This window comes from Erinaceus europaeus, chromosome 6, assembly GCF_950295315.1.
Source record: "Erinaceus europaeus chromosome 6, mEriEur2.1, whole genome shotgun sequence".
NCBI classification, from domain to species: Eukaryota; Metazoa; Chordata; class Mammalia; order Eulipotyphla; family Erinaceidae; genus Erinaceus; species Erinaceus europaeus.
The window spans coordinates 70,817,060-70,830,527 of NC_080167.1; the positions used below are offsets into that span (position 1 = coordinate 70,817,060).

The 13,468-nt window shown below is 45.6% G+C and overlaps 1 protein-coding gene across 11 annotated transcripts in view; it reads left to right on the top strand.

The window, feature by feature from the left end:
- PARD3 (par-3 family cell polarity regulator) overlaps positions 1–13,468 on the top strand; it is a 652,495-nt gene that overhangs the window by 620,640 nt on the left and 18,387 nt on the right. For all 11 annotated transcript variants that reach the window (XM_060192488.1, XM_060192489.1, XM_060192482.1 and 8 more), the window contains one exon: positions 11,828–11,942. In XM_060192488.1, the coding sequence (XP_060048471.1) occupies positions 11,828–11,942 (115 nt within the window). The remainder of the gene's footprint in view (positions 1–11,827; positions 11,943–13,468) is intronic.

Below are 13,468 nucleotides of genomic sequence, written 5' to 3' on the forward strand. Positions count from 1 at the left end.
GGAGGATTAATGTTTTACATTTGACAGTGAATACAATAGTTTGTACATGCATAACATTTCTCAGTTTTCCACATGACAATACAACCCCCTCTAGGTTCTCTGTCATCCTTTTCCAGGACCTGCACTCTCTACGCTCACCCCCCCACACACACCCACCTACTCCAGAGTCTCTTCCTTTGGTACAATACGCCAACTCCAGTTAGGTTCTGCTTGTTAACTTCTACAAGTTAACTTGATTTCTTTCACTGATCATTTCACAACAGAGAGTAAATATTGAACCATCATGTTGTATAACTGACTTTAGTCTGACATGATATACCAATTATACCTCAGTAAAAAAAATAGAAATTTGTGACAATCAATTCATGGTATAAGTAGGTGATACTTGTGTACAATATTATGAACTGTAAAAAAAAAAATCAGTTAAATGAAAATGAACCTTGCAGGAGCCGTGGACAGAAAGTAGGAGAAACTAGGAGTTCTGATCAATCCTTTCTGAGTATGAGTATTCTTCTTGGGGTTGGGTAGTCAGGAACAAGATACGATGAAGAGGAAGGTTCTTTCATTTTGTAGGCACTTATCATTTGAAAATATAAAATATAATTATACATAGGTATTAAAAATATAACTTATAGTTGTTTCAAATGAGTGTTTTTATGTAAGAATTAAGCTTAACATGAAATGAAAAAAAAAATCCAGGCTAACGGATGTTTCTATCTTATTTATTCCTTCTAGCCAGATAAGTAATTTCTAAGTTGGGACTTGGCCAAATTGTGGGTGGAAGCAAAGCCTACAGCTCCACTGACTGATAATTACCGAGTTAATTAAAGGTGCAAAAAATAGGAGGAAAATGCTGAGTCAAGAGAAGTTTTTAAATATATATATTTTTTAATATTTAAACTCACAGATACATGCAGTCTTTTCATTTGGGCACATACAATGCTCTGCTTTTTTTTTTTTTTTGCTTCTTTTTTTTTAAGCTAATCAATGTGTGTTTCTGCTGTTATTCTAGTTCTCAAAAAGCATTTCAGAGTTAACCACTCGTGAAACTGAAGGCAGTATATCTCCGGCTACGTTATTTCCCCATCTGAAGTCATTTCGGGAAAGCCATGGAGAATTTAACCATAATTTAGAATTATGGCAGGAGCACTAACACTGTATTGCATAGGAATTTTTATCTTAAAAAGAAAAACACAAAGCATAAGGCATAGCTTAGTTCCGTATCAATCATATTTTGCAATTATGCTATCAGTAAAGACAGAGACTGCAGAAACAAAGAACGTGCTAGGCCTGAATTCTGTGTACTCACTACATGATTTGAAAAATGAAAATAATGTTTCTGTAATGAGTGTCCGTGCTTATATGATACAACTTCTCGAATGAAGAAGAGTGATCACTTTGTTTTGCCATCCAAACTCACCAGGCTCTGTCACTTAACTTCTCTGGCTTTTTACCTCAAACTTCCACGACGAGCTTCTGATTTTCAGTCTTGGTTTGGCAAGATCCCGCTTCTGGTACCAAGCTCCTTTTGCTCTGTGTATTTCCACCGAAGTACAGACTTTGTTGGTGGGTCACAACTGACTCACCTTTGAATCCCCAGTGGTTACCCTGAAGGAAGAGCAGAAGGCAGCTACTTTGGAGAATTTTCTACACATCCTTGGCATTTATTAGACAGTTTATGGAAATGACACGTTCTGCAGAACAGCCAGTGCACTCTGGGTACTAACCCCCAGTCCAAACTGCTTCTTGCCTTGTGCTGAGAAAAACGACATACGTGGATTCCTACGAACAATAGCATTTTATGTTCAAGATGCCATTTAAATTCATAGGGTTACCTGGGAAACATTTTCACTCCCATCATATGTGCTTGTCTGCTAGGGGAGCCAAGATCTTTTTTTTTTTTTATTATTATTCCCTTTTGTTGCCCTTGGTTTATTGTTGTAGTTATTATTGTTGTTATTGATGTTAGGACAGAGAGAAATAGAGAGAGGATAGGACAGAGAGAAATAGAGAGAGGAGGGGAAGACAGAGAGGGGGAGAGAAAGACAGACACCTGCAGACCTGCTTCACCGCCTGTGAAGCGACTCCCCTGCAGGTGGGGAGCCGGGGGCTCGAACTGGGATCCTGTATGCCGGTCCTTGTGCTTCGCACCACGTGCGCTTAACCCGCTGTGCTAGTGCCCGACTCCCCAGGAGCCAAGATCTTGCACTGCAGAAGTGGGGCAGGACACTGCTGCCTGCCCTCTGCTTCTTTGACCCCTGTGGGGGCTCCGTCTTGATTTTTCCCACCAGCCCTGGGGGTTTCGGCTCCAATAGTGACTCACAATGTCCAGCGACCATCTGTTTAGCAGGCTTATTGGAGTGTGATTCCCCAAACAAAACCTTTGCTCAGCTTTCCCCTGATCTACCCACACCCCCCACCCCCAACCACCACCCAGCTTGATAAATAGTCTGTGTTAAGTTTTAGGCAGATAGCTCATTGGAACTGTGGTCTTGTCGTGGGCTTTGTAAGCCTTTTGGCTAGTAATGAACTTGGATGACTTCGTTTTGTTTGCTTGTTATTGGTAATCTATTCTTTTTTTAAATTTCTTTATTGGGGGATTAATGGTTTCCAGTCGACAGTAAAATACAATAGCTTGTACATGCGTAACATTCCCCAGTTTTCCACATAACAATCAGCCCCCACTAGGTCCTCCTCTGCCATCATGTTCCAGGATCTGAACCCTCCCCACCCCCACCCCCCCACCCACAGAGTCTTTGACTTTGGTGCAGGACACCAACTCCAGGGAACTCAGATGATTCCTGAGATATTTTACCAGTCAGGCAGAGCCATCTCAGGTTCATTGTAGAATGTCTATTTTTTTCTCCTATTTATTGTCAAGTCCAGGAATTATGTATGTCCCTGCACACGTGTGTGTGTGTGTGTGTGTGTGTGTGTGTGTGTGTGTGTGTACTTTGTAGCTGGAGGAATTTCCCTCAAAAAAGTTAAAAGCTAAATGTTTTTTCTCACTCCTGCCCGAGACCAGTGACAGGCTAATAAGGAAGAGTGATGAGGGTAATAAAAAAAGGGGCAAAAGGGGGCACATTCCTGAGATTTCACTGCTTCTAGAATGATAGTCCTGGTCTGGTACCCAGCGGCCACAGAGGCGCCCAGAGACAGACTCTAGTCCCGGGTCCCTCCGCTAGAGAGAGACGCAGCCCTACAGCCCAGCACACCAGGCGCGAGTGCCGCTGCATGGCTCTGACCGCCTCCTTTTTAGCCCAGAGTGCAGTTCTGTATGTTTTTAATTTGTTGTGATTTATCGCACCAAAATTAGTGTGAAATGGACAACAAATCATGGATGTCAGAATCTGCAAATGACTTTTATCCGCTAAGGAAAGTGGGTGCCTCTGGGATCTGCATCCTTCTCTCATAATTCTTTTCATATCACGGAGGATGAGTAACGCTGTGGAAATCAACTGAGAATGACATGATGGTTCCTAAGTAGCTAATTTCACACGTACACAGATAAATATAGGCATTTAGTCTCACTTTGGACTTTTATTAGTCTGGGTGATTTGTGCATACCCAAGGAAATATCTGTCTAAAGACTTTAAAGTAAATATTAAGATTTTTTATTTTTATTTTTATTTTTTACATAGCATAAGTGGCTGGATTGGTCCACAGAGAAAGGTAAACGTGGTAACAATTTTATTTTTTTTCACCATGTTGGAAGCCATGTATACCTACACGTCAGTGTAAAAATACGAAGAATGAGCCAAGTTCTATCAGAAAAATTTCAGATGTTATAAATACCCTTCAGCCTCCCAGAGAAGCTGCCCTCATTAAGATCTTTGCATGCATAATTAATTCCAACACTGCAGCACTCCTCCAAACCAGGAGAGAAATTGAATTCAGGTGTTTGGTGAACATATGGGTTTTTTCACTGTAAATTTATGACCTGCGGTTTGAGTGTAAAACCCCAAGATCCTTGCTGATAAAACTTAATGAAGCTTGTGGGGAGGAGCTATTCTTATTTGTAGTTTGGTAATTGACCCATTTCTAGGCTTAGCCTTCCTACCCTCTCCCCCCTTCCTCATAAGTCTTCAGTCTGAGAGAGTCAGAGGAGAAAGACCCACTTGCCTATCCAGGCTACTCTTATGTTCACCTGTCAGAAAACTCAGAGTTCAGGGCAAGGGTGATAGCACCGCCGGTTAAAGCGCACGTCCCCAAGTGCAAGGACCCGCTTAAGGATCCCAGTTCGAGCCCCCGGCTCCCCACCTGCAGGGGAGTCGCTTCACAGGCGGTGAAGCAGGTCTGCAGGTGTCTGTCTTCTCTCCCCCTCTCTGTCTTCCCCTCCTCTCTCCATGTCTCTCTGTCCTATCCAACAACAACGACAACAGCAATGACAACAAGAGCAATAAATACAACAACAAGGGCAACAAAATGGTAAAAAATGGCCTCCAGGAGTGGTGGATTTGTAGTGCAGGCACTGAGCCCCAGCTATGACCCTGGAGGCAAGAAAAAAAAGAGGAAGGAGAGGGAGGGGGAGGGGGAGGGAGGGGGAGGGGGAGGGGGGAGAGAGAGGGAGAGGGAGAGAGAGAGAACACAGTTCTTCTAGTGCAGTGAGGGCCAGCTTCAAACATGGGTCCTGAGCATGACAAAGCAGGCCTAGTACCCAGGTGAGCTCTCTTTAAAGGCCGAAATGTCTGCTTCTTCACCCCTGCAGGTGACAAGAGGTGTGTTCCTGGGCCTTGGGCCTGGGGAAAAGGTACTCTAAGTTCCTCTAAGAGATGCAAAAGCTCCCAGAGACCTTTGTCCTCTGTCTTAAGAAAATCAAGACAGAGGTGGAGGTGAGATGTCCATTAAGTCCAGACAATGGGTGATTGTCCTTCGAGAGCTTTCTCCCCCAAGAAGGACACCTTTGATGACAGGGACCTGCCACCCCACCCACCCCCACCCCCCCAGCTCTAGCAAACTCTCTGGCTTCTCCCTGTCCCTAGGAGTTTCCAAAGAAAGCTCCTGATTTGAGTACCGGGAGGCAAGGCATATGACAGGCGTTTCGCGTTGACGTACAGGGTGTAATAGGTTTAATGAGAGACCTGTGTTCGTTCACTAATTTACAGCAATTAAGAACTCAGTTCTGACATCTGTAGATTACAACTTTGTCTGGCGATTACAAGACCCAGAATATTTTAGAGAAATGCTAATCAGCGTAGAAAAAGAGCCAGGAGAAGAAAGAAAAGAAAGCCTGGCAGTTTAGACCTGTGGTCTCTGGTGGGTGTGGACCTTCGGCTGACCCCCCCCCCCCCGCCACTTCAAGCCCGTGACACCCCCCCCCCCCGTCCCCTGCTTTAGCCACCCCTGTTCGAGAATCTGTTTGTATCCACTTTATCATGCTGACAATCTGTCTGTTTTGAAAGGATTACAAGTCTGTACATGGGTGTATGACATCCCAGTGAGACATTGCTTAATGATCTGAGAAGCTCCTGGTCACTCCTGCCTCCCCGCTTCCCTGGCTTGGTGACGGCTCTGCCTACTGTTTCTTTCCAGTGCCACTTTTTTCTTTTTTTCTTTTTTGGCCTGTTCCACAGCCTGGTGACTATATTAAGTGGCATTGCTGGAGTTGCAGAATTTTAGATCTGCTGCTGGTACAGACAAAGGGACTAGAACTTTCTCCTTTCCTGGGAGTCAAGGACTCATTTGGGCAAAGAAAGGAAATTGGTTCTAATTCTTCTGTAGTGAACTTCTTTTAATTAATTAATTATTTTGGATAGAGACAGAATTTTTTTTTTTTTGCCTCCAGGGTTATTGCTGGGGCTCAGAGCCTGCACTCTGAACCACTGCTCCTGGAGGCCCTTTTTTTTTTTTTTTTCATTTTTGTTGCCCTTGTTGATTATTGCTGTTGTTATTATTGTCATTGCTGTAGTTATTGTTGGATAGGACAAAGAGAAATTGAGAGAGGACGGGAAGACAGTTAGGGGGAGAGAAAGACAGACACCTGCAGACCTGCTTCACCGCCTGTGAAGCGACTCCCCTGCAGGTGGGAAGCCAGGGAAATTAAGAGGGAAGAGGGAGATAGAGAAGGAGACTGAAAAAGAGACACCTGCAACACTGCTTCACCATTCACGAAGCTCCCCCCTCTTCCCCCACCCCCCCACAGGGAATCTTGGACCTTTAACCTGCTGGTATCTTCTTACTAGGTGTGATGAGGTGCCAACCAGAACAATACTGTTTCAAAAGTTTTGGGCAGGGAAGCTAGACAGCATAACGGTTCTACAAAAAAACTTTCATGCCTGAGGCTCTGTAATGCAGGGTTCAACCCCCAACACCACCATAAGCTCAGGGCTGAACAGTGCTGACCTTTCTCTCTCCCTCTCTCTCTTTCTTTCTCTCTCTCATTTAAAGAAAACAAAAGATATATAGTTGGGGGACCCGGTGGTGGCACCCGGGTTGAGTTCCCTCACTACCATGTGTGAATTCAAGCCCCCGTACCTCACCTGCAGGGGGAAGATTTCAAGTGCTGAAACAGTGCTGTGGGTGTCTCTCTGTCTCTCTCCCTCTCTATCTAACCCTCTCCTCTCTGTCCTATCAAACAAAACACTTTTTAAAAATGTTGAAATATTAAGACTTAAGTAGTAGAACCCCAGATTTAGAAAGGGAGAATCAGTTACACTTTGAGCATTTATAGGAGAGAGAAGACTGCTAAGTAGAAAAGTTGCCAGTTCACACAAGTCTAGTAAGATCTTCTCTCTGGGATATTCATGAGGTGTCTGAGGAGAGTGACAGACAGACAAACAAGAATCTTTGAGTGGGGTTGTGCTATTTCCAAGATTCGAGAGGCCATTACAAAATGCGGTTTTTCTTTACATTTTTAATTGGGGCCTTCGTGACTGGGTGTCAAGTGCAGGTGTGAAGCTCACTAGCATTTGCACTAGAATGTTTTTCTTAGGCCAGAAAGTAAATTTACTAGGTCTCTGAGAGGTATAGCAGATCAAGGACCAGATATTAAGGTAGTATGATTTTAAAAAGCCTTATGTGTGTCTGCCCATTTGCATACTGGAGGATTTAAAGAACTTTAGTTAAGTTCCTGAACCCTTGGAAAAATAACTGAGATGTTTTTTTCTCCATTATTTTTTATTAGTTTATCTCATACAAAATTATGAGTTGGGAGTCAGGGTGCTACTGAGCCCAAGCCAGCCCACTGTTTAGTCCACACACACACACACACACACACTCACTCACACACTCACATACTCATACACACTCACACACACACTCACTCACACACTCACACACACACACACACTCACACTTACACACACACACTCACACACACACACTCACATACTCACACTCACACACTCACACACACACACTCATACACTCACACACACACTCACACACACTCTCACACACACTCACACACACACACACACACTCACACACACACTCACACACACAGTCACACACACTCACTCACACACATACTCTCACACACTCACACACACACTCATACACACTCACACACACTCACACACACTCTTACACCCACACACTCTCACACACACTCACACACTCACACACACTCTCACACACACACACACACTCACACATACACTCACACACACACTTCACACACACTGACACACTCACACACACTCACACTCACACACATACTCACAGACTCACTCACACACACACACTCACACACACTCTCACACACACTCACACACACACTCTCACACACACTCTCACACACACTCACACACACACTCTCACACACACACACACCCTCACACACATACACACTCACATACACTCACACTCACACACTCATACACACACTCATATACACACACACACAGTCTCTCACACACACTCACACACACATACACACACACACACACACACACACAAATTTTCCTTAGTCTACACATATCAGTGTGTAAGGGCCCCAGCGGTAGTTTTTTTTTTTTTTTTTCATTTTAATTTTTGCCTTTTGGGTTATCGCTGTGACTTGGTGCCTACACTACAATCCGCCACTTCTGGAGGCCGTTTTTCTCCCTTTTGTTGCCCTTGTTGTTGTTGGATAGGGCAGAGAGAAATGGAGAGAGGAGGGGAAGACAGAGAGGGGGAGAGAAAGACAGACACCTGCAGACCTGCTTCACCACCTGTTGTTAAAATTTCAGAGGCTCTTGCCAGGCCAGTAGCTTCACGGCGGGTAACAGAGACGCGGAGACAACGACTGGGCAGGGAAGCTGTATTTCTTTATTCAGGAACAATGATTCATAAACTAAGACAAACTAATCACCAAACAGAACTCTGCTGTCTCTTTGCGGCAGCACAAGCACTCCCTCTTACTCTTGAACTCAGGAACCCTCCAACTCTGGAACTCTGAAACTCTCGTACTTGAGAGCCCTCTGAAACTCTGGCACACTGGAACTCTCTCTTACTCTGTAACCCTGAAACTCTCGAACTCAGGAACTCAGGAACTCTCCAACTCTGGCACTCTCAAACTCAGGAACCCTCTCCCTTACTCTTGAACTCAGAAACTCTCCAACTCATGAACTTAGGAACCCTCCCTCAGGGTTCCTTGGGGCGGGGCCAAGCAGGCCCGCAAAATTAATTGGACTGATCCAATTCTCTTGGTTTGGGGAGGGCTAGAACAAACCAATGTAACGCATACGACAACCACCTGTGAAGCGACTCCCCTGCAGGTGGGGAGCCGGGGGCTCGAACTGGGATCCTCATGCTGGTCCTTGCACTTTGCGCCACGTGCGCTAAACCCGCTGCGCTACCGCCTGCCCCTGGTGTTGGCTTTAAGCTGCCTTTGGCATGTGATCTTGTTTATTTGGTTTGGTTTTCTTTGTTACTACCAGGGTTATCGCTGGGGCTCATTGCCACCACTATGAACCCACCACTCCTGGTGGCCATTTCCCCCATTTTTTTCTACTTTATTTGATAAAACAGAGAAAATTTGAGGGGGGGATAGAGAGGGAGAGAGAAAGAAAGACACACCTTCAGACCTGCCTCACCACTAGTGAAGCTTCCACCCTTACAGGAGGGGAGAGGGGGCTCGAACCTGGGTCCTTGGCCTTGGTGATATGTGAGCTTTAAATGGGTGCGCCACCACCCGGCTTCCTGGCCACCATGTCTATGATATCCTCCCTCCTCACCCTTCCTTCCTGAAGCCTCCTGGGATATTATACTTTATTGACTTCTCGTTAAGAGAGTTCTCATCTCTCTCACCCATCTGGTCGACTTAGCTGGTACTCTCTTATCTCCCTCACAAAAAAATAATGAGCGGCTGAAGTTGGCAGTGCGGCTAATGTAAGTTGCTTGGCATGTATGGGGCTTAGCCACTGATGCTAATGCATATTCAAGCCTTCCTCCGGCTTTCTTGGTACGAGCGCTAGACCAAGAACTTTCAGAGCCCAAGTGTGGATTATTGGCCCGTCCTGGATTGGTCTGAGAACCGGAACGAAACAGTAGCAACGGTGTCATCTCTGGAAGCCAGGATTCTACCTTCAGGCTGCCAAGTGGAGTTCCCCAAGGGCTCCTGACAAGCTTCCAGTCTTTGGATGCCATCATCAGTCAAGAAAACCAACTTGAGCCCTACGAAAGGCTTGGACATGTTGGTCTGCATTCTCTAGAGCTCAGGCAGACGGGAAGCAACAGGGGAAGGGGGGAGCGAAAGCAGAGATGCTGCCGGCTGCTTGGATCCAGGAATCAGGGGAGGAGTGACTTCCGGAAGTCACTTGAGGCTGTGAAAGGCTCTGAGGTCACTGAGGCTTAAAATTAAGGACTTTGGGCCAGTTGGCAATGATTAAGCACAGAGAGTAGAGGGGTCAGTCTTCACCAGTGTTTTGGACTTCAAGCACCCTTACAGTTGTGAGGTTAAAACTATGCTATATGCAAACCATAGAGAAATATTTCTTAAAAAAAATCATTTGAAAGATGATTTTCTTATTGTTTTACCTGTCTATTTATTTATTCTCCCTTTTGTTGCCCTTGTTTTTTATTGTTGTTATTGATGTCGTTGTTGTTAAGTAGGATAGAGAGAAACGGAGAGAGGAGGGGAAGACAGAGAGGAGGAGAGAAAGACAGATGCCTGCAGACCTGCTTCACCGCTTGTGAAGTGACTCCCCTGCAGGTGGGGAGCCGGGGGCTCGAACCAGGATCCTTACGCCGGTCCCTGTGCTTCACTCCAAGTGCACTTAACCCGCTGTGCTACCGCCCAACTCCCAAGTAACCTTTTTTTTTAAAAAAATTATCTTTATTTATTTATTGGATAGAGACAGCCAGAAATCAAGAGGGAAGGAAGAGACAGGGAGAGAGAGACACCTGCAGCCCTCCTTCACCACTTGCAAAGCCTTCCCCCTGCAGGTGGGGACCAGGGGCTTGAACCCAGGTCCTTGCACACTGTGTTGTGTGTGGTTTAACTAGGTGCGCCACCTCCTGGTCCCAGCAGCATATGTATTTCCAGGTTACTGTTCACAAATTAACAGGGGAGGGAGGTGTGTGACCCAAAGAGCTCAGATACTCAGAGAAGCCAGGGAAACATGTGAAGACTCCACTTGCCTACTACCCTTGAATGTCTTTCTTTCATTATTATCCCCCCTCCCCCAGCACTGGTCAGCTCTGGTTTATGGTGCTGCAGGGGATTGAACCTGGGACTTCAGAGCCTCCGGCATGAAAGTCTGTTTGCCGTCTCCCGCCAGCCCTGGATGGATTGGTTTCCTGATAGGATGCTAGACGTTTCCTGGGGAGTGGGAGAGACCAGAGTTGCCACCAGACTGAAGATGGATTTGACTGTGGTCTGAGCTGTCGCGCTTGCAAAACGCTGTTGTCAGATTCTACCTGATGTTTCCAGAAGAGAGACTTGGGCATCAGGCCCCTGCATTACTAACGGATAACAGCACACTCACGACAGGGCACAGGGCACAGGGCAGGGCCGGGATAGGGGGTCTGGACTCTCTGTCCACCTGCCCCACCACCACATGGGAGCCTGCAAATAACTAGTTTGTCTTCTTTGAATGTCCACTTTTATATTTGTAAACAATGAGTGTGTGTATGTGTGTGTGTGTGTGTGTGTGTGAGAGAGAGAGAGAGAGAGAGAGAGAGAGAGAGGTGGGGGATTGTCTCTGCGTCTCTCTGATAAGCTTTCTGTGAGGTTAAAGCAGAACTCTACGTCAGGAAGGAGATTCGTCACCTGTAGCTAAGTGGCCCCACCAGTCACTCCCTCTTCTCATGTGGAGCGTGAGGGTTGCACTTTGTGCCTGGACTTCTGAGGAGACATGAACAGCAACTCTGCACAGTGACATCAGGAAATCAACACCCAGATCACGAGGCTGCGTTGTATGGTGGTGTTTCAGCTGACTGTTACAAACATGGTGTTTCAATAAAAGAATTATTATTATGTCTTTTTATACATAAAGAAACTACAGCTCGGATGCCTGAGTGCCTTCCTCCCTGCAGCTGAAGTTCAGACTGCACCCAAGTGTTTCTGACTTTCAATGCATTGTCCTTGATTTAAAAAATAATAATAATAATTCTCGCTGTCAACACCTTGCCAGGTTACAGAACGGAAATCAGCCTTTTAAAGAACTAAATAAAAGTGAAGTGCCTGAAAATACTACCACTCACCCTCTTAAATATCTGTCTGAAGGACGTCGGGGACAAAATGAAAATGTTGAAAAATGCCCAGATACTGTTTTTAAGATTCATTGCCTCTTAAATTGCGTCATTCACAGCCAGCAGCCATTTTTTTTTTCTTTCCTCCCTGTCGACGCCAACTCAGTGATGGTTTTTCTGAAAGGAGTTCACTTCTCTCTTCTCTCAACAGATCAACTCCCAGCAACCACGATCGGATACAGCGTCTACGGCAAGAATTCCAGCAGGCGAAGCAAGATGAGGATGTGGAAGACAGACGGCGGACCTACAGCTTTGAGCAGCCTTGGGTGAGTCTTTGGTCCTTCTGCACAGTAAGCGAGAGCCCCCTCCCCCTCCTGCAGTCAAAGCCACTGAGCTATGACCTCAGTCCTTTTATGACACTAGACAAGATGGAACCAGATTCCTCTGACCTTTGACATATTGGCCTTTGCCTCGTTTCCATCTGGTCTTCATCATTGCTAATTTCATTTTATGTCTCCTTGCGCCATCTGTCCATGCATAATAGGTTCCCTTTGCCTTATGACATAGACACGGCACAGGGAAAGGATGCTCCTTCCCAACAAATGCATTTCTTTTTTTCAGGATCAGAGCTGGGACAAATTACCTCTGAGCACATGTTCATTGTCTACTTACTATATATAGAATGTGGCGCTTAAGGGTCCTGATTCTTGAGTCTCCTTCAACAATTCAGCCTTTGTTGGGCCCCTCTCATCTATCTGTCTGTATCGCTCTTTGAGTCCATCCTCTGCACAGACGCCAGAGGGCTCATTCTAAAGCAGACCTTTGAAAGGCTTCTCAGTGCCCGTAGGATGAAGTCCAAGACCCAGTGTGATACACAAGCCCTCCTTCATACCCCCTCACCCCAGACTTGTGCTGATACTGTGTCTTGCCTGAAAAATGTCAAGGCTTCTGAGAATACGAGGCATCGAATACATCTGGAGGTTGAAGATCAAGGTCCTTGGGATAATCAGCTCAGGGTGAGCAGATAGACTGGGAGAGGTAGGGAATGTAGCAGGGAATCACTGGCATGTCCAGCCAATGTGGAAATAAGACCCTCATCAACATTGTCTTGAGGATAAGGGATAGAGAGAACATTATTCATTTTTTTAAAATGACTTCTGTGATGGGAGTTGGGAAACAGATAAGGTCGAAAACCAAAGGAGACCCTCTAGAGTCCTGGAGGGGATATTGGTGTCAGGGTGTCTAGCCTGTTAGCACCTGAGGGTGCTACGTCCCACTCAGGAATCATGTCTTTGACTCCCTAGAGGATGCAAGAGGGGTCCACTGTCTCGAGATTACAATCCTGCAGGAGTTGGAGCCGAAGCAAGATATTTTTGGAGTCTAGGACCGTGTTGATTCTTGAGGAACTGTGGTCTAAGGCCTGTCATCCATCCGTGCCAGCTGCTGAAGCAACTTAGGGTCCGTCAAAGTTAATGAGCTCCGTTAGAAAGATTTTTCACCACCTCCTTCCTTTCCAAAACACTGAGACGCGGTGCTCTAGAGTTTAGACCATCTGATAGGTCCTTTTTGGCACTCAATCCCAACATCCCCAATGTTCTTTTTTTTTAAATTTCTTTATTAGGGGATTAATGTTTTACATTCGCCAGTAAATACTATAGTCTGTACATGCATAACATTTCTCAGTTTTCCACATAACAGTCCAATCCCCACTAGGTCCTCTGTCATCCTCAATGTTTTAAGAACAGAAATCTATTCATGCACGTAACGATGGGTTTTCATAATTATTGATTAGTCTTTTTTGAGTCAGGACCTCCTGCCTAGGCCATGTAATCACTCCCATTTGGGTAGAGAG